Source organism: Notamacropus eugenii, chromosome 1 (assembly GCF_028372415.1).
Source record: "Notamacropus eugenii isolate mMacEug1 chromosome 1, mMacEug1.pri_v2, whole genome shotgun sequence".
Classification (NCBI taxonomy): Eukaryota; Metazoa; Chordata; class Mammalia; order Diprotodontia; family Macropodidae; genus Notamacropus; species Notamacropus eugenii.
This window is the reverse complement of record NC_092872.1, coordinates 694,333,221-694,359,996: the sequence shown is the minus strand read 5'-3', so window position 1 is coordinate 694,359,996 and position 26,776 is coordinate 694,333,221. Positions and strand designations below refer to the sequence as shown.

Genomic DNA, 26,776 nt, shown 5'->3' with positions numbered 1-26,776 from the left:
GCAAGGAGGCACCCACAAGGAATTAATATTCTCAAAGTGGAACCCCTGGCCTGTAACACAACAGAGAAATTCTTTCATACTTATCAATAAGCTAGCAAGGATTATTTCTATGGGTGATGAGGCAGTAATGGTGAAAAGGAGACCAAGATGGAATCTGTCTGACCATCTAAGGGGTGAGTCTCCTAATCATAAGCCTACTATGTACAGGGCTCAGTATCTATTAGTGGGGATGGGGAAGGTCAAGGGACAGGTTACAGAGACACAGTTCCTGCTCCCAAAGAGTTTACCATTTACTCAGGGAAAAAATACCTATATATCCACAAAGGATACATGGCAGGATTTGGTATGTTGAAAGAGTCCTGATATTGACTCACAGAGCTCATTTCTGGTCCCAGCTCAGTTACCAGTTCATTATGTGACTTTGGACAATTTACAAAATGAATGAACCAGAGAAGGGACCTCACAGATCATTCCATCTAACCTATACCTGGGCCCTCTCTAGGAACACTTCCTGTTGTTCTGCGAGTATCAGAAAAACAGAATTTGCAGCTAGGATGTTATTTACAAACCATCTAATTGAATCTATTTTTACAGAGGAAGAAACTGAGTCACCAAGAAGTAAATAATTTACCTAAAATCACTGGCATAGGAAGAAATAGCGCAAGGAATGAATCCTCCCTCTCTGTGCCTCATTTTCTATAAAATGAGGGGGTTGAACTAGATGACCTCTAAGGTACTTGTTAGCATGAATATTCTTTCTGAATCCAGTGTACCTTCTTATAGCCTAGGTGAGTGGGAAGATCAATGAGACACCAGGCCATGGGGTTGGGAGGTTAAAAAGCCTAAGGCAGGATAAAAATAATTGCAAAGACCAAAGAACAAGCAACTTACATTCATAACTGTTTCTGAGCTGGAAGAAATCAAGCCAGGGAGGGTGGCCACACCACTCTCCATGATTGCTCTGTGGAACAAGCCTTTGGACATAGGGGACAGAACCTGGGGAGCAAAGGACAGTCAAGGAGATGTGGAAAAAGTCATGGGGAAGCCTAGACTTTATTGACTCAGTAGAGACAGGGAAACTGAGTCTGAAAGCCAGGACTGTTACCCTGCCACACTACTAAGCTAACCCTATAGGACATATAGGACAGCCCCAAAGATCAGCCTCTATATGGCCTTCAGGCCCTTTGGCACAGCCAGGCTTGTAAGAAAGTTGGGAAAAAAGAGAGAGAGAGAGAGAGAGAGAGAGAGAGAGAGAGAGAGAGAGAGAGAGAGAGAGAGAGAGAGAGAGAGAGAGAGAGAGAGAGAGAGAGAGAGAGAGCAGTAGAGCCCTGGCCATGGTCCTGAACTCCCTAGATGCTTCATTAACAGGCTGTAAGAGACCTGTGCACTGTAACCCAGAAATATTTTCCTTCTTCACTGTCTCCTTATAGAGTCACATTGTTTATTGATTATTATTTGCTTATTGATTATGAGACAACCTAGCACTGTTGTTAGGATCAGATGACTTCAAATCTAATCGTTTTCCCTACAATATTATGGGTATTTCCTACTTTCCCATCAGCTACTTTTTTTTTGCGTTATTCTTCCACTGAAGTTTTCCTCCCATGTCTTATTACAGCCTATAGGAGGCTATGTCAGTTATGTGCAAATTCCTGAGGAGGAGGGCTACAAACCCAGGAGATCTTTGTCTCTAAGCCCCTGATGGGTTTTATGTCTGTCATATGGGCTAACCATGCTAAACTCTCAGAGGCTCATCAGCAAAGATTGGAGAGAGATGATCTGTAGCCACAGCTGGTCACAAAGGCCACCTGGGGAGGCTCAGAGAGGCCCTGAGTAGCTGGGAGCAGGAGCACCTCAGTGGTGAAATCAGGACCCATTGGGCTTTAGATTATTCCATCTTTACCCTGTACATTTGTTTTGCTTTTACTTAAAGTTGTTAGTAAGCCTTTAAAAAGGGATAACCTATCTTTTATCTCCAGTACGATAATATGAAAAAGGGCCCAGATGATTAGTTGGGACCAGGGCAGGGGAGTGTAGTGGGATCTGCAAATGCAAGGGAAGGTTAGGTGTCAGCATTAGAGAAAGAAGTCAGCAGCCCCAGTGGTTCTGAAAGATGGGAGGATAAGAGAAGAGGAAGAAGAACTCAGATCAATTAAGAGATGAGGAACCTGCAGCCTTGAGGCCACATGCAGCCCTCTAGGTTCTCAATTGTGGTCCTCTGAATGAATCCAACCTTCATAGAACAAATCCTTTGGATCTAGGAGGCCACATGTGGCCTCGAGGCTGCAGGTTCCCACCCCGGAGACCTTGTATTTTGCTACAAGAAATCACCTTCAAGCTGGGGTCAGATCTTTACCACCTACATGTGAGGAAATACTTGTTCCCCCAGCAGACACCCCAAAGATGGTCACACGGCCAGGATCTCCTCCAAAGTGGGCAATATTCTTCTGGACCCACCTCAGGGCAGCCACCTGATCCAGGTAACCCCAGTTGCCATGTGCATGCTCATCCCCAGTGCTGAAAGTCAGATGTTAGACAAGGTTGGAGAATTCTGAAAAAGAGCTCCACATTCATAAGATTCTGAGATTTAAAGGCCATATCCTCCAGCTGGATAATGCAGTGGATGGACTGCTGGACCTAGACTTAGCAAGACCAGTGTTTATCTACAAGCTGTGTGACCATGGGATAATCATTTAGACCCCTGTCTCAGGTACCCCATCTGGAAAATGGGGTTAATAATGGCATATATCTCTCATACCTGTTGCAGGGATAAAATGAGACACTTTATAAAGCAATTTGTAAACCTTGAAGGACCATAGAAATGCTAGTTGTTCTTATTTTACAGATGTAAACTGGTAAAACAGATCTTGAATTCCCCCATGTTAAGCACTCTCAGTGCAGGCCTCTTTAGGGGTTCACTGTGCCTTCCAGGGGATCTTCCTGCATGCTTCTTTCTTCCCTATTGCTCCCCTATCTCTTCCACCTCCCCACCATCTGCCTTGCCCCTACTCTCCCTTCCCCCTCCTTATTTTAGCTCTCCTTTCTGTTTTGTCTTCCTTGATTAGAATGGCAAGGCAAGAAACATTTACAGAGTACCTACTATGTGCCAGGCATTTTACCAAGCTCTGGGCGTACAAAGAAAGGTATACATTGTCCCTGCTCTCAAAGAGTTTGTAGCTTGATGAGGGATACAGCAGGCAAACAGCTGTGCCTAAACCAGATGTATACAGGATAGACTGGGGATGATCCCAGAAGGAAGATCCTAGCAGTAAGGGAGACAGGGAGAGGCTTCTTGTGGAAGGTGGGATTAGCACTGAGTCCTAAAGAAAGCCAGAAGGAAGAAGGCGTGAACATGGACAGATTCAATGGAGTATTGTTTTCAAGGATTAGGAAGGAGGCAGAGAATGTGGAGGAGCCTGGGCAGACTTGGCAGGTAGGAGGCCAGACTTCTCTACACAAACTCTGCAATCCAGCAGCATCACACTCCTTGTTGTCCCCACACACACTCTCTACCTTCCAAGTCTGACTTTCACTGGCTCCCCATATGACTGGAATTGCTTGAAGGAAACTGAGAGGACTCTAAACCCACCTTCTGCAAGAGAGCTCACCTTCCCTCCTCTTCCTCCCCCTATACCTCTCACTGCTAGTGCCTTCTAGAGCAAGGACCCCAGTTTACAGAAAATTGGTCCTGGGGAAGCTAGGAGAAGTGTGAGCTTTATTGCTATGTGGGGCACTGAGCAGGCAAAAATGAAAGCATCATATGCACACACACACACACACACACACACACACATACACACACTATATGACAATCTGCACTGACAGAAATTCAGGGAACTCACATGATGGAGATGGGTACAGTGGAAAAGTCTCTGTGGGAGTATGCATTCAGAGTGGGGTCTGAGGAGGTGTCATTCCTTAAAGGGAGGTTTCGTTGGTACAATCAGCACCACATGTGAGAGGACATTTTTAATCAGATCCAGATGTGGTGGGGAAATTCCTCAGGATTCTTTATTGATGCAGAACTCAAGGATTCCAAGAGTGGGTGCCAGCACAGAACCATTCAGTCAGCTGAGAGTCTGTTCAGCAGCTGAGCTTACTAGTCAAGGTCTGTGAAAGTACTGGCTGTCTGTTACTGCTTAAATGTTTTATGGTCCTTAGGATCACTTAACCTGTAAGTCCATGTTGGAATCCTATCACATATAACAACAACATGACACAATGTATTTCAAACATCACAATTGTCAAACCTTCTCTCTGAGATTACTTCTCCATTACATTGTATATATTTTCTATTTCTATGGCTATTTACATGTTGTCTCCCATTAGAATTGAACTCCCTGAGGATAGGAATTGACTTTCATTTGTGTCCCAAGCACTTAACATATTGGTTGGTTTATAATAAGTGCTTAAAAATGCTTGTTAACTGATTGACTGAATAAGGGGGTGATGGTCTGAACTGTGCCATAGGATGGTCACTGAGAGATGAGGGGAGGATGAACTGGAGCAGGGAGAGAAGAGGCAAAGAGGCCAGCCAAGCAGGTGTTGTTAGTGCAAGTGTAAGATGGTGAGAGCTTGCACTGGAGTGGTGGTGGTGTCAGAGGAGAGAAGTGGGTGGATATGAGAGATGTAGCAAGGACAGAGTCAATAAGACTTGGCAATAGATTAGGTATAGGAGAAAAGAGAGAGTAGTGGATGATGACACCTAGATCCCAAGCCCAGGTGACCGGGAGTATGATGTTGCCTTTAACAAGTAATGGGGATGTTATGAAGAGGAGAAAGCTTGGTAGGAAAGAGAAAGACTTTAGTTTTAGAAATGCTGACTTTATAATGAGATGTACATTTTGACATAGTTGATGATGGAATACTGTAGGTCTCTGGTGTGGAGACTGAAAGTCAAACTGGAGAAAGTGAAGACAGTAAGAGAAAAGAATCAAGATAACTAGTCATAAAAGAGAGATATGTGAGAAGATAGCTAGTGGGGATGGATGGATGGATGGATGGATGGATGGATGGATGGATGGATGGATGGATGGATTCAGGAAGGTTTTTTGAGAACAGAGGAGAGGCATGGGCAAGTTTGTAGATAGTAGGAAGCATCCAGAGGGAGGGAAGGGGTGAGAAAAAGGGAGGAGAGAGAGAAAAAGAGAGAAAGAATACTGAAAGTGAGAATGACAGAAAGGGCAATCTTCTGGAAAAGATGAGATGCAATGGGATCATTTGTATATGTAGAAAGTTCACCCTTAGTGAAAGAAAGTTTTACTTCCTCCTGTAAGACAGGGGGAAAAGAGGAGATATTAACAGAAAGCATTTATCTGATCAATGTGAGATAAGGAGGAAAGGATATGAGAGAACTCAGTGGATGGCCTCATTGTTTTTTTTAGCAAAATATAAAGCAAGGCTTGAAGTTGAGTTGTTGAGGGGAAGAAGAGTCATGAGAAGTTGGAGGAGGGATGTAAAGGTTTAGGAAAGCCACTCTGGTGAGTAATATAGGGAACAGATTATGGAGGTGCAAAAAATTGCCTTGCCTCAGTGAGGACCCAGTTAAGATTATGGAACACAAATCTTAATGGACCCAGGCAACATGCTTTCATGATTTTCTCTAGCTTCATTCAGCAGTATGCAAAAGATAGCAAAAGATCTGAACAGTCGGAGTCATCTAAGGCTGAGGGTTGACAGAGAAAGATTTTTCACAAGATAAGGGGTCCATGTAGAGATGAAACGCTTCACTAATGACTAAGATGGGGAAGGGAAGAGAGTATGACTATTCAGGGGTGATGGCCTGGGAAAGAACTGAGGGATGGGGTGATTGAAGGTCAAGGTGAGGATGAAGAACAGGGTTAGGCATTACAGGGCAGAGATCTAGTGGAATGATAAGAGATTATAACTAGGTAGAGAAATTTCAGAGTTAATAAACACAGAAGTGGAACACTCATGAGTAAAATCAAGAGTGTTACCATCTCTGTATGTAGCTGAGGCAGGGTGGAGGAGTAGGTTAGGAGAAATGAATACCCTGAGGTACTTGGGTCTTAGAATGTTGAATATTGAAGCCCCTCAATATGAAGGTAGGAGTTGGGAGAGGGAGAAAGTCTGTAAAGAAGGTTCTGAGCTCATTGAGAAAGGAAGGAGAGTGTCCTAGAGGATAGTAAATAACAGCTACCAGAATCTTGATTGGGTGATAAATATAGATTGAATGAACCTCAGAGGAGGAGAAGTTGCTAAGTGATGGTGGTAGAGGGAGAGTCTGGAAGTGGTTGTGGAAAACAAGGATTATTTTGGCTTCTCTTGGATGGAGGCATGGGTAAAAATGCAAATAGTGCTGAAAATGGTCACTAGGAAAGCTGTCATCAGAAAAAAGTCAGGGTTTGGTGAGTACAAGTAGAGAGAAAGGATAAGAAAGGAAAGGGTTAAAGATGAAAACAACTTTTTTACTTATGGGGCAGGCATTCCAGAGAGCACAGTGAAATGGGTAGATTAGGTAGCTTTAGAATAAGACATTATAGAAAATTGGTGCTTGGGAAGTTAATGTAATCATGAGTTTTATTACCATGCAATACAGCAAGCTGGGCTTAGCTTGACACAGTAGGACTACTCTTGTTGTCTTGTTTTGTAACCCCAGCACTTCATCCAGTGCCTGGAGATTAATAAATGTTTTATCTACCTGTCTATCTGTTTGCTAGTTTATCCATCCATCTATCTATCTATCTATCTATCTATCTATCTATCTATCTATCTATCTATCTATCTATCTATGTATCTATCTATCTATCTATGTATCTATCTATCTATCTATCTGTCTGTCTGTCTGTCTTTCTGTCTGTCTGTCTGTCTGTCTGTCTGTCTGTCTGTCTATCTATCTATCTATCTATCTATCTATCTATCTATCTATCTATCTATCTATCTATCCATCTATCTATCCAGAATATGAGGCCAAGGGAGAAGTGAATTTATTCGTCATGAGGAGGAGGACCATAATATGAAATTGGGACCTTGGGCCACAAATCTAGTCCTTTTTCTACCACATCATGATTAGCTTGTGGGGAAGGCCAGAGATATGTCATGTGGTCAGGAATTTATGTTTATCATCATTCAAATACTCAAATATCTGGGAATTCATCAGGTAAAAAATACATATACTTAAATTTTACTAGGGTCAAATCTCACCTGAAGAATCCAAGGACGCCCAGCCTGTACTGGATGGTGACCACTACCACATTCTGGGAGGCAGACAATATGGAGCCATCAAATATGGAAGCACTGCCAAAAGCAAGAGCTCCACCGTGGATCCACACCATCACCTGCAGGAATCAGAAATGGTTTTCCTTACAGAAACAAGTCCCATCAAGCATGACTCTGCTGTTCCCTTATTATCTTGTGACCAATGATAAAGTAGCTCTAAATGTGAATGAATTCTCTTATCAAGATACTATATGTCAAAAGTTGATAGGGTTTGTATCACAGCTACTCTCATGTAAGAGCCCACTTGACTAGACTCAAAGGCAGGTCAGATCCCCCTTGGAATCTTTCTGAAAGAATCAGCTCCCTGAGGTGCTTCTGTTGCAAGGAACAAAACAGTCTCTTCTAAAGGATCCTTGTTCCCTCCAGAACAGGGAAAGGAAGTGGGACTCAGACCCAACTGGAAAAAAGAGAATGCACCATGGACAATAATTTCTCCAGGTCACATCATCTTGTGGGTGTTTCAACTGTGACTGAGATAACCCTTCTTTGTAACAGTAGCTGCTCTCTCAAAACCAAGATATGCTATTAGAGTAGATTACCAGCAGTAGGCTATGCCTTCCACTCTGTTTTCCTAGATAATATTATTTTTAATTTATGGAAAAAAACATGTATTTATATGACACAGCAAAATAAAAAAGATCATTGCACATGAAAATGCAAATCTATTATGTACAACTAACTATTCCTTTTAAATACGCAACCAACATATCAAAGTAAATTCTTTCTTTTTTTTTCTTTTGGTACTTATAGGTTACTCACTTCATAGGGAGAAGTTTCAACTAATTAAAACCAGTCTCTAAATGACTTTACCCATCTCCTGCCCATAAACCTGTGTTTAATCTTCCCATTGAATTTGCATCATGGAGATTGGGTTGGGCAGGGAGGGATGTCATTTCAATCTTATGTCACTGACACCAGACAGGATCCCCCAACTCCAGCGTAGGAGATCACAGTAATTTTCAGCCAAGACTAAGCTATGGGGGAACATATCATCAGAAAACCAGAACCAGTAAGAGTTAAAAATCAAACTCTTAGAAGTATAATATCGCTACATTGTTTCCAAATATTTGCGGCTCTGTATGGAGGGTTTCCTGGCAAAACTACTAGAGTGATTTACCCTTTCCTTCCCTAGGAGATGAAGGCAAACCAAGGTTTAAGTGATTTACCCAGGGTGAAAGGGCTAGTGAGTGTCTGAGGTCATATTTGAACTCAGATCTTCCTCTCAGCAGCCCCAGTGCTCTATCCATAGTGCCAACTAGCTTAGTTGATATAGCAAAGTTCTAAGCATTAAATACTGGATGAGGAACAGATCTTATAATCTCTATGTCTAAAATTACAAGAGAAAGATCTCCCGTTGCTGTTCAGATAATACCACATGATTTTGAACATATGGTTCATTTATTCAAAACATTGGGATGCTGCATGCCTAGGAGGTACAGAGAGCTAAAGGGACTTTTGCTGACATGGAATGATTTTTTTTTTCCTTTCGATAGCATGTAGCAACTGATTGATTGGAATTTTCTGGGGGACATGTTTGGACATCAGGAAGGAAATTGTTGCTATATGTACAAATGGAATGGACCAAATCATGGGCACTGAGAAAGCTAGAACATGGACTGGCTATTGAGAGGACACATTTTGGTATGAGAAACTGGGTGCATGGAGACAACAGAGAGCCATTCATTCATGGGAATTTGACTTGGACCTCCCTTCCTTGTGGGATCATCCTGTTGGCTATGATAATGTACCCAGGGATTCTGTCTCAGGCAGGATCATTGGATCATAGATTTTAGAGTTGAAAGGAATTTTAGAGACTGCCTAGTGCAACACCTTCATTTGAAAGATGAGGAAACTGAGGCCCAGAGAAGTTAAGTGGACTTGCAGAAGGTCAGACAACTAGTAAGGGGCAGAGCTGGGCTTTGCCCTCAGGAATTCTTGCTCTAGGACCTATTCTTTCTTCACCATACTCTGTGGTTTGGTTGCTACTACAGGCATCTCACCTCCCTCCCTCCATACAAAACATAAACCCTTAGGCTACAAACAATGAAGAAAAATGTAAGGCCAAACTCTTTCTAGTATAGGTGGTCTGAACTCAGTTCTGCTGAACTTTACCTGAGCAAGCTCAGTTTCTCTTGGACAAAAGTTCTCTGTCCCATGGAACCAGACAACCTTGCATGTCCCCCAGCTCACTCTTTCCTTCCAGGTGCCTCATAGTCTCCTGTAAACAATGGAAATCCATTCCTCATTTCCCTTTGCAGAGCCAGGATAGATGGCATTTCCTCAAGTTTTCTCATCCTCAGAGCCCTAGAGTATTCCAAACTCCAAAGTCCTTCTATGAGAACAACTCTGATAATCCTATATATAGGAACTTCCTCTGACTTTGTGACATATTTATTCATTCAATATACTTCCTGAGCACCTACTATGTGCAAGGGTCTGTGCCGGGTATTTTGAATAAGACTAGGTCCCTACTCTCAAAGTACTTTCAATCAACCAAAGGACAAGGATAGAATATGAATCTAAAACTATAACACAAATTGATAGTCTGTACAGTGGCAGCTAGGTGCCATTGAGGATAGAGCATTAGGCTTGGAGTCAGTAAGACTCCTGTTTCTGATTTCAAATCTGGCATCAGACAGTTATGGACTGTGTGACTGTGCAAGTCATTTGAACCTGGTTGCTTCAGTTTCTTCATCTGTAAAATGAGGTGGAGAAGGAAGTGGGAAACCACTCTAGTATCTTTGACAAGAAAATCCAAAATGGTGTCATGAAGAATGTGACCCAACTGAACAATGACTGTATTAAGCCTGTATTAAGTGCCATAAGGTATATGATAAGGGCCATAAGGGAGATCCAAAGTAACATTAATGTAATTCGAATGAGAGAGAAAGAACACCTCTCTTTGTATCCCCAGGCTAAGGGGAAGGGTTCGAGGCTTGTAAGAAAGGTTGTTGAGTTCAATGTCGATTTCCTGAGGTTCAGAGAAGGTTTCATATGCAAATGAGATTGGAGCAATTTGGCTCACTATCATTTATTTTAACAAAGGAAGACTGATGTAGATGATAGATGCCTGGCCTTGGAGTGAGAAGGACTGGGTTCAGGTCCTGCCTTGGACACATAGGAGACATGTGACCACAAGGAAGTTACTTAGTCTCTCATGACACTAGACAAGCCAAGGCTCTAAGTTACAAAATGGGTGCCTGTCCTCATCAACTGAGGGAGTTTCCACACAGTGAAGTTCCCGACAGACATGAGATGATAAATCCTGACAGATCAGGAAGTGTTTGGAATGTCACATTTTAGCAGTGCTGTGGTTCTGTTCCTTTTGCAATAAAAACCTATAGCTGAAATTGTCACCATTCCAATCATGCAAAGAACTCCCTGAAGTTATTTCAGGCATTTTCAGTCATATCCATTAAATCTTCAGGATTTTATTTAGGTTTTCATGACAGAGACACTGGAGTGGTTTGACATTTCCTTCTCCAGGTCATTTTACAGGTGAGGAAACTGAGGCAAATAGGGTAAAGTGACTTACCCAGGGTCACATGACTAGTAAATGTCTGAGGCCAGATTGGAACTCAGGAAAATGAGCCTTCCTGACTCCAGAGCTAGTGCTGTATTCACTGTGCCACCTAGATACCTTGAAGGGATGAGGAGGCAGCTTTCAGACTTACAGGAGGAAAAGTTTGCTAACAATGTGAGTTATTGCCCAAAAGTAAAGTCAATTATCTTGAAAAGTAGTGAGCTCCCTGACCTGGACAACTTCAGGGAAGGCTAGGTGACTTGGCAGAGATATTTAGAGTGGATGACTGCTCCAGTGCTGGTGGGATGAGGTGACCTCTACCCCCAAGGTCTCACCCAGTTCTGATGCCCTAGGATTCTCATCCCTTGCTGTGGAAGATACAGAGATCTTGCTTACCGGCAATCTGGCCCCCTCCTTTGCATGGTTAGGAACATAGATACTGAGGTACAAACAGTCTTCAGAACTGGCAAGAGTCAGCATGTTTACTTTCATGACAGCTGCCATTCTTTCTAGGAGAGTGACATTTTGCAAACACCTGGAAAACATCAGGATGAACAATCTGAATAATCACATCATGATAATAAAAGTAATGACTTTCTTTTGAGGCTTGCAAAGCAATTTACAAACATGACCTTATTTGATCCTCATAATAACTTTAAGAGTTAGGTGTCATAATAGTCCCCATTTTTGAAGGGGGAGGCAAGGAAATCTAGGTTAAGTGACTTGCCCAAGGTCATACAGTAAGTGGGTGTCAAGTGTCTGAGACTGGATTTGAACTCATGTCCTCCTGCCTCCAGGGCCAGTGCTCTATTCACTGCACCACCTACCTAGTCCATATTCTCTATTTTTTTAAAATGAGGAAACTAAGGAAACAGAGGTGCAGTGACTTGCCAACATTTCACATCTTCCTATAGAACCTTTTATCTTGTCAATTATTTACTGAAATGTTTAGAATTGGGAAGTTTGTTGGTGATTGTAAAGATGGAGACAAAGAATTTTTTATATTTAAAAAAATGCCTGGAAACCAAATAGGTATTACCAAGAAGCAAATTAGCTGAACACCTCACAGTGTATGAATGTCATGAAATATGGTTTCCCTGTAGAAGAGGATGAATGTGAAGTCAGAAAACCTGCTACAGATTGACTCAAGTAGACAATGACGAGAAATATTTCACCAAGAGCAACACTTTTGACCACAGTATCAGATTTCTTTGTTACTGAGGGGCATTATGTCAGAGGGTTAGGAGATAGACTGGGGTATAGAATGGGCAATAAGAGTGCCATCCAAGGCAAAAGACATCAAACTGTTTATAAAGCAAAGGGAGGAGTTAGATTCAATGACCTCTAAGGTCTCCCCATGCTTTCTGAACCTATCTGTCAGTGAGTTATGGTTTTATTATTTAGTGGCTTTGTGACCTTGGGTGAGTCACTTCATGTCTGTTCAGTCCCACATGACCCATTGTAACCATTTTTTTGGGTTTTTCAGCAGAGATACTAAAGTGGTTTGCCATTTCCTTCTCCTGCTCACATTATAATTGAGGAAACTGAGGGCAAATAGGGTTAAATGACTTGCCCAGTCACACAGCTAGTAAGTATCTGAGCTCAGATTTGAACTTAGGATTTTCTGACTCCAGGCACAGTGTTCTATTCACTGAGCTACCTAGCTGTCTCTGACCTCTGTTAGCATTTGTTTTCCTATCTATAGCAATATGTCTACGAAATTGCTCATAGTATTTTTCTGAAGTCTGTTATTCTGTAAAGTCCAAATAAATGTGAACTACTATTATTAAGCAATTATTTGTGGCTGCACAGCCCAGGGATTATTTATTATTTCAACAAATATTTTAAAAGTGTCTGCTGTGTGCACAACACACAGAGACAAAATTTGGGTAAGATAAGATGGTGCATTTTGTTTATCTGGTAAGAAAAGGAGAGAGGGTGGTGCTTACATGGGTGGATGAGCAGTGGCATCTCTCACATTGCTCCATGAATCTGGTGGTTGTGGAGGAGAAAATCTCAGGGCCCCCACAGGGGGTTTGGCAAAGGGGATTCCCAGGAAAACATGAACACCTTTGTCAATCCCCTTGACACTGATTTGAGTCCCTTGGATCTGTCCAGACTCAGTGGTTCTGATGAGGTCATCTGCATGATGTCCTGTGAAGAAAAGGCAGAGAAATCCTCAGGGACAGAGGGCTGAACTAATGTCAAAATGAAATGGCTTCTCTATGTCCCCCACAATCACCATTTTTTCATTAGATGGGAATACAAACCTCCTCCTATTTCTGCCATGATTCTTTTCATTTCCCTTAAAAATCTCCAGTGGTAAGGAACTTACTCCAGGGAAGGGCCATCTGCATTTTCAGACAGCTCCAGCACTGATTCAGGAACTGTCCAGCTTTGGCGAGCCAGAGTCTCAAGATCGAAGTAACTGCTCCCCAACAATTCCACCCCCAACCCAGCTTAGTTGATAGCACAGAGCTAAAAATCATTGCCAAGTGCTTTATCAGTATGATCTAACTGAACAAAAGCTTAACAAAAACCTGCTAGGGGCAATGCTCGCAGCTCTGAATTCAGTATCAAGTGGTAGGAATTTACTTTCTCCTAGAGAATAATGACCTGTGCACCAATAAGTAGAAATATAAGGGAGAGGTGTAAAAGGAGAGTTCCTGGTAAAGAGCTAGGAAAGGAAATGAGGAGGTTCAGGAAAAGTTCTGCAACAAGTGGCAGTGCCCAAGTTGGGTCTGTAATGAAGAGTCTTCAACAGAACTAAACTGGGAGAAGTGCTTTCTAGGCATGGGAAAGATAGTAGACAAAAAATTAGACAGAATATGTCAGGAGAAGAAAGGCAGATGAAAAGTAGTTACATTAGGCTACAGTATGTGTCAGAAAGACTCATCTTCCTGAGTTCCAATGCAACATCAGACATTTAATAACTGTGTGACCTTGAACAAGTCACTTCTCCTGTTTGCCCTCAGCTTCCCCATCTGCCAAATGACCTGCAGAAGGAAATGGCAAACCAACTCCAATAGCTGTGCCAAGAAAACCCCAAATGGGACATGATTGAAAACGATGGAAGGACAGCATAGCAAATATGAACAGAGTAGTAGGTGATAAGGTTGGATGCACAGAGGACTGGATTTGGGTTCAGAGGATAGGGCTTCAAATCACAGCTCTCCCATTAACGGCCTGCGTAAACTTGTAACAGTCCTTTCCCCTCCCTAAGCCTGTTCCTCCTCTTTGATTAAATGGGTAAATGGCATTGAATTCAATTACTCTTAAGATTCCTTCCAACTCCCCCATCATAGACTCTAAGAGCTTGTGACTGCTCAACTCTCAGGGCACATGGTCACACCCTGCCTGAATCAGAAGTACAAGGGTCAGGTGTGCTTCTGAAAGATTAACACTCCCCTTTTATCAAAGGAGATTAAAGTACAGCTCAATATGAAATGCATGGGAATGAATTTAGCATACATCAAGTGGGCTTCAGTTTCTCCTATACAGAAAAAAAAAAAGGTAGTTTGTGAGGATGAAAATAAAGAAATAACCCAAATCCTCAAGCAGTCACTATTTGACAAAAACTGAGAAAACTGGAAAACAATATGGCAAAAATTAGACACTGACAAATATCTGACACCATATGCCAAGATAAGTTCAAAATGAGTACATGAATTAGACATAAAGTGGGGCACCATAAGCAAATTAGGACATCAATGAAGAGTTTACCAGTCAGATCTATGGAGAAGGGAAGTATTTATGACCAAAGGACAGATAGAAAACATCGTGAAATGCAAAATAGATCATTTGGATTACAATAGATTTAAAAAGGTTTTGCACAAACAAAACCAACACTACCAAAGTTAGAAGGAAAGCAGAAAGATGTGAAACAATTTTTACAGTAAGTGTTTCTGATAAAGGTCTTATTTCTCATGTACTTAGAGAACTGAGTCAAATTTATCAGAATACAAGTCATTCCCCAACTGTTAAATGGTCAAAGGGAGAACTTACTACTATCTATTACCATAAAAAAATGCACTAAATCACTAGTGACAAGACAAATGTCAATTAAAACAACTCTGAGGTACCACCTCACACCTGTAAGATTGGCTAACATGAAAGAAAAGGAAAATGATAAATATTGTAGAATATGTGGGAAAATTGGAACACTGATGTACTATTGGCAGAGTTGTAAACTGATGCAATCATTCTATAGAACCATTTGGGACTATGCTGAAACAGCAAACAAACTGTGCATACTCTGTGATCCAACAATACTACTATTAGGTCTATATCCCAAAGAGATTATAAAAAGGGGGAATGGACCTACATGTACAAAAAAGTTCATATCAGTTTTTTTTTGTGATGGTCAAGAATTATAAATTGAGAGCATGTTCATCGATTTAGGAAAAGACTGGAGAAGTTGTGCTATATGAATGTAATTGAATACTAAGATTGGTAGGTGGATTTCAGAAAAACACAGGAAGACTTACATGAACTGATGCTGAGTGAAGTGAACAGAACCAAGAGAACATTGTACAATGAAATAGAAAAATTGTGCAATGATCAAATATCTTAGCTCTTTTCAGCAATACAGTAATTCAAGGCAATTCCTAAAAACTCATAATGGAAAATGCTGTCCACATTCAGAGAAAGAACTATGAAGTCAGAGTGCAGATTAGAGTATACCATTTTCACTTTTTTGTGTTTGTTTTCATGGTGGAGTTTTGGGGGCCTTCCTTTTTCTTTTACTTCTTCTTTAACAACATGACTAACGTGGAAATATGTTCACATTATTGTAAATGTATAACCTTTGTCAGGTTGATTGCCATCCCAAGGTGGGAGAGGGAGAGAGAAAAAATATGAAACTAAAAATCATGTAAAAGTAAGTGTTAAAAACTATCTTTATATATAATTGGAAAAATAAAATACTATTTATGGAAAGAAAGCATGGAAAGAAGGAAGGAAGGAAGGAAGGAAGGAAGGAAGGAAGGAAGGAAGGAAGGAAGGAAGGAAGGAAGGAAGGAAGGAAGGAAGGAAGAAGAAAATAAAAAAAATAACTCACATTTTCTCATGTAAAACACAGAGTTCCTATTTCCAGTTTTATTAAAAGTTCCTCCCCTCAATCTTCACTCTTATCTACCTCTTTGAATATGATTCATCTTTCCCTCTCTCCCCACCTCCCCACCAGTGGCTTATAGAGAGTTTCTGCACATAGAGGGAGAGGGCATCAATTTCTCAGTAGCAAACCTAGCTTTACCACCTGAAATCAAACTAGCAATAATCCTTCACCCCCAGTCCACCCACTCAGTCAGTTTATGTGGGCAACAAGAGAAAAAACAATGAACAAGCCCCACGTCTCCAAGGGGAAGATCAAAGAAAGGACTTCTGCCAGGTCCTCGAAGAAATCATGCCCTGCTCTGGGTCAGCCTAGCACAGCTTCTCACCTGGGGCTTGAATTAGGAGGCCCAGGATCTCCAATGTCAGGACCTTGGGCAGCAGGGAAGTCTTCCACATCTTTCCCTCTGCACAGCCTTCTGGTTTTGCCTAATCAGATCCCAGGCCAGACCTTTAATACAAAAAGGACAGGATCAAAGGGCACTCCAGGGAAAGTGGGGATAAGGGTTACTTACAGGACTTCCTCCTCAGATCTTGTCATAGGTGTATTGGGAAACAATTTTAGATTGGATCTTTAAAGGTTAAAGATAGATCTGAAAATCTATCTATCCAGCAAGGATATGTTGGTAAATGTATAATAACTTGTTCTCTGGAAAAGAAAAACAAACAAAAAAATTTATCCATGACACAGTCTTAAATTTAATCTCTATCGGTAACATTGTTCCCAATACTTTGTGAAGTCTAGACAATCAATGAAGTGATAAATCAAACCCAGAATTGCAGGATTTTCTGTTTCCAGAAGTGCAAATTTGACGAGTTCATAAGAGCCAGTTTGAACTGTATCTATCACTTGAACTGAAGTGCCAAGGGTCAACATTCAAAGTATACAACCTAATCACCTTCCCTCCCAGGTTCTGGAGACTACTCTGACCTTTCCTTCTTGAAGCTCTTCAGTTCCTTGGTTTTCTTCCTGATCTCATTTGGGGTTTCCTTAGCAAAGATACTGGAGTGGTTTGCCATTTCCTTCTCCAGCTCATTTTACAAATGAGGAAACTGAAGCCAACAGGGTTAAGTGACTTGCCCAGGGTCTCCCAGTTATTAAGTGTTTGAGGCAGAATTTGAACACACAGTGCTAAGCTCTGGAAATAAAATACCAGCAGAAAGAGAGCTCATGCCCACTAGGAGCTTACATTGTGATAGAGGGAAAGAAGAGATAAAAGATAAGGGGCAGAGGAGGAGGAAAGAGAGGAATGTACTATTCAGAAAGTACCAGAAGAGTAAGGAATATGGTATGGAGAGGTTGGCTAGGGCCAGCTCCTTAAAATGGAGGTTTGAAGGGCTCCTATCAGACAGGACCTAGCACCTAGCCAGGCTGCCCATTCTACTTCTGAACATGTCTAATTCTTAGCACATCCTTCTTGGCATCGAGATGAACTTTGCCCCTTTGCAACTTTCCTCCAATCTTACTGGTCCTGCTCTTTGGGAACCCAACAGACCAAATCTAATCCTGCCTTCCCATTATGACCTTTCAAGTGTTAAGACCAAGGGTACTTCCACTTTCATCAAACCAATGTGATCCAAATTCTTAATGAGGCAAGAACTCCAGGTGATCCTTCCTCACTAGCCCCTGCATGACCATGCTCAGGTGTGCTGTAGAGGATGGTTCTCTAGGTAGAAGGGGGTCTCGATGGCATCTCAGTTGTCTTTTATCCTGAGACTCTGTTGTTCAGCCAGTCTCCACCTACTCTCCTATGGAGGACTTGGAGCGGCCAATGAGGCCCCAAATATATAGACAAGATGACTCCAAGAACGTTCCCCAGAGAAGTGGGAATGTGTTTCAATCACTGTTAGGGGCTAGATGCCCTTGAATGTATCCATTCATAACCAATTCCCCTCAAGGTGGAATGTGATTAGCACCACAGGTGGATAGAAAGTGGAAAGGAAGAGCCTCTCCTAGCCTCAGCTCCCCCATCTGTGAATTCAAGGGTTTGGAAAGAAGGAAGCAACCTACTAAGTGCCAGGCCCTGAGGTTAGCACTTTACAAGTATTTCATTTGATCTTCACAAGAACCTTGGAAATTACATGCTATTGTTGTCACCCCTATTTTACATTTGAGGAAACTGCCCAGGATCAGCTGGTAAGCATCTGACAGCAGATTTGAACTAAGGTCTTCCAGACTCTTAACCCATTGCTCAAACCACTGCACCACCTTGCTCCCTCTAGGCAGCTGTGGAAAAGAGTCACAGTTGTACACAGGATGCCACAGAAATTCAGAAAGAAGCACTGGGACTAGGATTGTCCTATGGAGTGGTAAAACTTTGGGTGTGCAAACACTAGAGTACAGTCTGAGTTCTAGCCATTGGTATCATTGTGACTGACTTGGTGAGTGAAGAAACTGTTTGAGGTGACTCAGCTTAACCTTTCCCCATACCAGCTTGAACCACGCTCACCTGAGAAAGGACTAAAACCTGGACTGACCAATCAGGGGAAAGAGATTTTTTTTGGCCCACACTGAGCCGAGTCTTCCATAATGCTTTGCATGCTCTGACTAAATAGGCATGCTTTGCCTTGTTCTCTGAGTGAACCCACACCCATCTGATGGATTTTGCTGACTAGGAATATTCTTCTGCCCAAGACATGGCCCCTGGACGTTTACTTTATCTTTTTATGGCCCTTCATTGTTAGAGACACTACCTTGACTCCCCCTTTTTATGACATCCTATGTTTATAGTTAGCAGAAAACCAGAAATCCTGGGGCCACACCGTTTTATGAAACTATAACTTTGGCTAATGAAGGACACAGGCCTCCTGAGCCAGGGAGGGATGGAGGGGTGAGAGGGAATTGCTCTGAAGATATAAGATCCCCTTTGTCTATCCTTTCTTGAGTTCATTTTCACAATGAATTTCCATGCATATTTCCATATGCATGATTCGCCAGATTTCAGCTGCACATGCTGAATTTTGTTTGTCTTTCTTAGAACAAACTGTACAAAGGTTGATGGTTGACATTGAGAAAACAGCAAGGTCAATATTAGAGAAGTTAGTGAATGTATAAAGAAAGAAGAGTAATTGAGGGAGCGTGCAAAGCATAATTTTTGTTGTATCCTATATTAAGGGAAGAGAACTGAAATTGAGTCAGGTGTCAGCTTGGCATTGAATGCTGTCCCCAATCCGGCTCCACAGCTTATTTTCTAGTTCAGCCTGTCCTCTTGACGTCTCTGGCACAGTACATATAATCTCCTGTCTCTGCAGAGAGTTCCACATGTCTGGAATGCACTCAATCCTCATCCCTTCCTGGCAGAGTCAGGGAGGTTTTAAAGGTCATTCTTGACCAGAGATGAGTTGGACTAAAAGGCCTCAGAAAAGACTTCCATCTCTGAGATTCTATGATTCTTCCAGTACCTGCCTCCCCTCAAACTAAGGAGTAGAGCTTCAATGAGGCTTCCAGTAAACAAACAGTATTGCTCCAAGAGCTTTCTTGAGGGCTGTTAGCTTTAAAAGATAGCAATTTCTCTCTTGTTCCCAGGGTTTTTTGTTCCCAGCTGGCATCATTCTTAGAATATTCCCTGGGTCAATCAGCACCCATTATAGGTCAAAGGATATCAGAATTGCAGAATTTTAGTTGTCAGAACTGGATCTGTGAAGCAAAATTACAACTCCATAGGACATAGGTAGTCACTTGATTTAGTAGAAGAAAAAGGCACATGAATGAGGGAACTCCTTATACTAAGGAGCCTACCCTGCAGATGATGCCTTGGATATTTATGGGTAACAGAAAAACAAAGAGGTCTCATGTGAGGGATAGAGGACAATCCCTCCCAAATTAAAAAGACATGGGAGAAGGAAAGGAGCTGTAGGGGAAGGGGAATGAAAGGGAGCAAGAGGACTCAGGAAAACTAGATCATGGAGGGAGATGTTCTGCTTATCTAAAAGGGTCTCAGTTACACAATTTATCAGTCTGGGCAGTGACCAACTAATCAAACCCATATTGGAAAGAAATCCCTATTTTAATAGGATTATACAGGACTCACCACACTCACTTTTTGGTTATCCTTTAACCTGCTGCTTGATTCATTACCTATTTCATTCTCGTTACTTTATTTTTTCAATAATCCAAAGCTGTGTTCAGGCATTTCCCTATTAATAAATTAGAATGTTTCTTTTTAGTCAATTAAGCTTTAAGGTAGTTCTGGAAATGCTAGCAATAATATAAGAGGAAGAAAGGCAGAGAGGTAAGTCAAGAAGAGAGACAATTACTCCTATTTGTTTATGATATGATAGTTTGCTCAGAAAATCCAAGGGAATCAGCAAAGAAAGTAACAGCTCCAAAAATGTTGCAGACTACAAAATAAACCCACAAAAATAAATTCCATTTCTATATCATATAGCAAAATCCCAAAGGTGAATAATAAGAAAATCCACTAAAAATAATTTTAAAATGCATAAAATAATTGAGATAAGAAGAAATAATGGAAAGAGAAATCCCATTCTAAATAATGACAAAATGCATGAAATACCTGGGGATCAGCCTCTCAAAGCACACAAAAGATGTGTATAAATTCAATTACAAAGTGCTCCTTCAAGAAATAAAGAGTAACCTAACTAACTAGAAGAATATTCAGTGCTCATGGATAGGCCATGCCAATATAATAACAATGACAATGCTATCAAGACTAATTTACATTTTTAATGTAATTCCAATCAAAATATCAAGATGATACTTTACAAAACTTTGCAAAATAATGACGAGGTCCATTTAGAGAAACAAAAGATACAGAATGTTAAGGGAAATATTGAGCAGAAGTAGGGATGAAGAGAGAAAAACACTTCCAGATCTCAGACTATATGATAAAACAATAGTCATCCAAACCATCTGGTATTAGTTAAAGATTAGAGAGACAGATCAGTGAAACAGACTAGACAAAAGCGATTCAGAGACAATAGAAATCAGTAATCACAGGTTTGATACAGTGTAAAACATTAGCTGCCTAAAAGTAAAGTCACAGAAATTAGACTTAGCTTAACATCTTCTTATACAGTATTCCATAATAAATTCATAATGGGTGAGAATGTCTTGAATATTGAAAATCATGCCTTAAAAATTGGGAGAAGTAGGTCATCTAACTTTTGCGGCTAGAAGTAAAGGATGAATTAATGACAAAAGGTAAAATGGCTCATTTTGATAATGTGAGTTAAAAGAATTTTGTATGAACAAGATAACTATGTGGTTAAAAAAGGCTTTTAAAGAGGTTCTGCAATAGAAATGAATGTATGTACAAAACAAAGACTAAAATCCATGGGGATAACTCTGTCCCTCACTGACCACATTTTAAGACCCAACTGCTGTGGGTCACTGCATGGGGGAGGGGCTTATGTCTTCTCTCACCTAGAACAGTAGTTCTCTCCCTGTTCTATCTTTTCTTTCCAGTTCTATTCATAGCATGGGAGACAGCTGCGATCTTGTAGGTTTTGAAAGGTCAGAAGAGTCGGCCCTCAGAAGGACTGGATCGAGAGTCCATACCAGCAGATTTGCCAGTAGATATGACTGTGTGACTCAGCCCAGCAGTGGCCTGTGGCAAAGGAAGACCAGCAGCTCTGCTGAATTTGGAAGTGAACTTAGCGGCAAGAATGTTGTAGCAGCTACTTTAAGTTCAAACCTGTTCTTATGGACCAAGAGGGTAGAGAAGAGAATCCCATTGACATGTTTGTCCTTCTCTTTTCAGAAAATATTACTTTGTACAAGATGATTGGTGTTCATTGGTTCAAATAATGCTGGGGAGATAATCTTTGATATCAATAATAATGAGGAAATACTAACTGGAACTGAGTCAAATGATAGTGGAGAGAACGTAGCAGAAGAGGAATCACAGTCAACAGCCTTAGGAGAATCACCCACAATCCCTTGTACATCTCCCCAAGAGCTGCAAGGTTGACACCTGGCTGAAACCCAATGGAAAACCCACTTGCCAGTGTGAATTTGTATAAGTTCACTCCCCCCACCCCAATGCTTTATGGGATACATAAATGAACGAATGCTCCAAATCACTAATAATAAGAGAAACGCAAACCACAACAATGCTGAGGTTTCACTTCACAACCAGAGAACTGACCTAGATGACAAAACATGAGATAGTCAACGATGAAGTTGTTGCGTAAAGACAGACATGTTAATGCATTGCTGATGGAGCTGTGAATTAGGCCAACAATTCTGGGAAATGATTAGGAAATAATAGTAATATTAACTAATAATAGCTAGCATTTGTTTAATGATTTAAGATCATTTGATCCTCACAAGGACTCTGGGAAGCAGATGTTCTTATTATGTCAATTTTACAAATGAGGAAACTGAGGCAAACAGAAATTAAGTGACTTGCCCAGGATCACACAGCTAATAAGGGTCTGGATGCTGGGTTTGAATTCATTACTTTCTATCACATAGTAGGTGCTTGTTTGTTCAGTATCCTAACACTCTCCCCCCATTAGACTGCAAACTTCTTGAGACAAAGTGCTTCTTACCTGAATTTTTTATCCCTTCCCTCATCCATCATAATCTTTTGCAAGTAGTTGACATGACACATCTTTGGAGTACTGTGCCATACCACTGAGAAGCAACAACTAGTGTTGTTGAAAGAAGGCTGGTCTTGAAGTCAAGGTACATCTGGGTTTGTAACCCTGCTCTATCAAATACTGGAGGGTCATTTTCAGTCATCCTGATCTCTATCTGGCCACTGGACCCAGATGACTCTGGAGGAGAAAATAAGGCTGGTAACTTTGTACAACCCTACCTCACTTAAATCCAATTCACTTGCAAGTCATGGTATCATCTTCCTGATGTCATGATCCTCTTTGTGAATAAAGCACAAACAACAACCTGTGACTAGTCCGAGCTGTCCCAGTGGAGACCTAACTGCTCAGTTCCAGTTAGGCAATGGAGCTCTTCCTTCATTCTCTTTTCCCTCCTCTCCCCTCTCCTTCCATTGCATTCCCTCCTCTTCCCTTCCATTACCTTCTCTTCCTTTGCATTCCCTTCCCTGCTGCAGAGATCACAACTCTGAGCAGATAGCCACACTGTTTGAATGCCAAATGTGCACTTGCCTAAAAGACTATTTTGTGGACAACTCACACAGAACAAGAGTTCATGTGGTGGTCAGAAAAAGCAATACAAGGACACTCTTAAGGTCTCCCTTAAGAACTTTGCAATTGATTGCATGACGTGGGAGACACTGACACAAGACTGCTCAGCATGCTATGCCCTCATGAGAGAAGGTGCTGTGGTCTATGAGCAAAGCAGAATTGAAGTAACTGAAAAGAAATGTTAGATGCGTAAATTTAGGGAATCCAGTCCAAATGTTCATATGAACTATTTGTCCCTGACCTGTGGTAGAGTATTCCAAGGCCATATTTGTGTGACCAGACACAGGCTGATACGCTATAACTTGACTCTAAAATAATGATGTCATTGTGGTCCTCTTTTGGAAAGAAGGATGATCATGTATACATGCATAGGTGCGCACGTGTGCTCACGCACGCACACACACACACACACACACACACACACACCTCACACCTCACTTTTTCTCTGTTTAGGGCCTGAAGGCTCAGAGTGAACATATATAGCAACCATTTCTGTTTTGGTCAGAAACTCTAAGGGTCTTCCTCTCCCAAACTGATTTCCATTTCTAGGTAAAAGAGGGCATTCTATACCTCATTTCCTACCCAACCTTAATCACTGAATTGGAATTGCCTCAGTCAAACTAAGATCTCAGAAAGACCCTAGCTTAAAAAGGCCAAGGTCTACCACTACATTCAGGGTCATCTCCTGTCCTCCAGGATCTATATCTTGCCACTGCGCCCAGATGGTTCCAGAGGAGAGAGTGAAACTGGTAACTTTGCACAACCCTCCCTCACTTAAATCCAATACTTTTGCAAGTCATGGTATCACCCTTTTGATGCCATGGTCCTCTTTGAGAATGAAATAGAAATAATGACAACAACAGAGCAGGATACTTGTTTAGGTATAGGTTGGACTTTTGTTCTCTGTGGACCCTTCCAATTCTTCCATTCTGTGATCCCACCAGTCTTCACCCAATGGAGATTAGGGGCTGCCAATGTGAGATCTTAAGCAAACAAATAATGTGGCTCTCAGAACCTTCCCTGGGGTGTTTGCTTTCCATTGACATCATGTCAAGAATTATCTCTAAGGCAGTGGAAACCTTTTTCAATAGCTTTTCCAGGATCTGCGACTGGATGCCCTGAAATGAATCCAGATCAACCAGCTTTCTCCATGCTGGAATGCAGCTAGAACCATATCTGGATGGTAAGAGAAAAGGGGCATTTCCAGGAGATTTCCAAGTTCTATAGTATAGTAGGTAAATGAGTACTGGACTTGGAATCAAGAATATCTTGGTTCAAATCCTGACTCAGAAGGTTGGTTGGTTGTTGTCCTTTGTTCTCAAAGAGGACCAAAATGGCCTTATTATGTTGGAGTCAAGGTACAATGTGTCTGTCTCTGGCTGAGCAGACCAACATGAGCTCAGAAGGCTCTACCACAGGTCAGACACAAATAGTTCATCTGAACATTTGGAGTGGAGATGTCTCTAAATCTGTATTTTTCATGTTTCATTTGAGCTACTGCAATACTGCTTCACTCATAGAGAATGACATCTTCTTTGACGCAGCATGCCAGTGGTTCTTTGCCAATGTCTATCATGTTATGCAATCATTTCCAAAGTTCTTAAGAGAGACCTTAGGAGCCTTCTTGTATCACTTTGTCTACCCTCCAGGTGGCACCTGCCTTGCATGAGTTCTGCAAAAAACAGTCTTAGGCAAACAAACATTTGGCATTTGAACAATGTGGCCAGCTAGTGGCTCATGCCCTCTCTCACCTAGAACAGCAGTTCTTCTATCCCTGTTCTATCTTTTCTTTCCAGTTCTAGGCATAGCATGGGAGACAGTTATGATCTTGTAGATTTTGAAAGATCAGAAGAGTCAGCCCTTAGAAGTCCTGGATCTAGAGTCCATACCAGCAGATTTGCCGGCTGTTATGAGGAGCTGTATGTTTAACCCAACCCAGCAGTGAGCTGTGACAAAGGAGCAGTTGAGACCAGCAGCTCTGTTGAGTTTGGAAATGAACTTGGTGTCAATGGCAAGAATATTGTAGCAACTGCTTTAAGTTCAAGTCTGTTTGCATGGATTAAGATGGTAGACAGGAGAATTCCATTGGCGTGTTTGTACTTCTCAGAAAATATTACTTTGTCAAAGATGACTGATTTTAATTGGTTAAAATAATGTTGTGGAGATAATCTTTGCTATCAATAATTATGAGACATTAACTAGAATTGGGTCAAATGATACTGGAGAGAACACAGCAGACCGAAATTAGAGTCAATAGCCTTAAGAAAATAGCCAACAATCCCCTGTGGATATCCACTAGAACCCCAAAGATGATACCTGACTGAAACCCAATGGAAAGCATACTTGCCAGTGCAAATCTGGATAAGGACAACCTCTCCCTGACTCTCCCTATGGCCTTCCCATGGGTGGAATTGTGAGCTGACTCAGCCACCTAGGTACCTTTATGCTCTGTATCACCTGCATCCTGCTTTAATTGCCTGAATCCTGTATCAACTTTGTCTCCTTTTCTTAATTAGAAGTTTCTCAGTAACACACAGGTTTTAATAGCTCAATATTTGAATTTTCTTAATGAAGAGAATATTTTATTACCATATATCCCTATATGCCAGGGTTGGCTAGAACCAACATATATCAGAGTTGGTTGTTAAATTTTCAGCATGAGCATTTCCACCTCAGAATCAGCACGTACTAAAAATTAGCACTTGGGTCACTGTTTTGTTGATTTCTAAACTTAAAAATGGGAAAAATGGGAATGATATAACTTAAAAATATGTCTTGAGGGTTTTTCAGAGAGCTGATTGTTCAACATTGACCAGTACAGCCCTGTCTACATCCTGTTAGTAAAATGTATTCATTGTGAAATATCTTGCTAGCATAACCAATCAGAGTAGAGGAAGCATTTCCTTTGATTTTGTCATTTTTCTTCCTGTATAAAAGACACCCTGCGGAAGATCCACATGGAGTTTGGGCTCAGAGATACTAATTATCTCTGTGCTGCTCCTTTGTAAGTAAAGAATCACTTGACTTGCTGGATTATCATGAAGTTTTATTTTGGGGATCCTCAGTATACCATATTCTCTCCTCACAGAAATGTTGTTTGGAAAGTGCTTGCTAATTAATGAAGCAGCACAGAGATATTTGATATTTTCTCCAGTCCATGGCAGCAGCTCAGCATACTAAGAAGAGCCTTATATTTGGAGGCAGAGAACCTGGCTGCTCAGTGTCTGGGTCACTTTGGACAAGTCCTTCCCCTTCTCTAGTGCTCAGTGTTTACTCCTGTTCAAGGATTTCTAATATCCCATCCACCTCTAAACCAATCTTTCAATCATCAAGCATTAATTCTTTCCCTACCATGTGCCCTAGAAATACAATGACAGAAAATGAAACATCTCCACTATAATTCCATGAAATGAACTTGGGTATTTTTTCCTCTAGAGACAAGGTGGACTGGCTGGTCTCATCAGATTCCTACTGTCTCAGAAATGGAAAATTCCTTTCAAATGAGATGATATTTGTAAAAGTGTTTCCTCAGAACAGTGGCTGGCACATAGTAGGCACTATATTAATGCTTTTTTCCTTCTGAATATCATTTGAATTCTTCTCCCATACCAGTAATGAGTGAGAGTCAAAGTATTTCACTCAAAACTGAAATATACTTTAGTTGAGACCAGGGAATTAATCAAAGCAAATGACTGGGTGTTACTGGTCTGCAAGAATTGCAGAAACGGTTGTGCTTAGAGATCACAACGCTATCCAAGTTTTTTCAGG

General features: G+C 41.3%; 1 protein-coding gene across 1 annotated transcript in view; it reads right to left on the bottom strand.

Annotated features, from left to right (window-relative positions):
- Positions 1–16,273, bottom strand: part of LOC140528414 (cocaine esterase-like) — a 37,026-nt gene extending 20,753 nt beyond the window's left edge. Inside the window, exons 1-6 of the mRNA XM_072646222.1 lie at positions 16,204–16,273; positions 12,712–12,916; positions 11,159–11,297; positions 7,165–7,298; positions 2,364–2,517; positions 892–996 (exon numbers count right to left, since the gene is read on the bottom strand). Coding sequence (XP_072502323.1) covers positions 892–996; positions 2,364–2,517; positions 7,165–7,298; positions 11,159–11,297; positions 12,712–12,916; positions 16,204–16,273 — 807 coding nt within the window. The remainder of the gene's footprint in view (positions 1–891; positions 997–2,363; positions 2,518–7,164; positions 7,299–11,158; positions 11,298–12,711; positions 12,917–16,203) is intronic.
- Between the last annotated feature and the right edge of the window lie 10,503 nt (positions 16,274–26,776).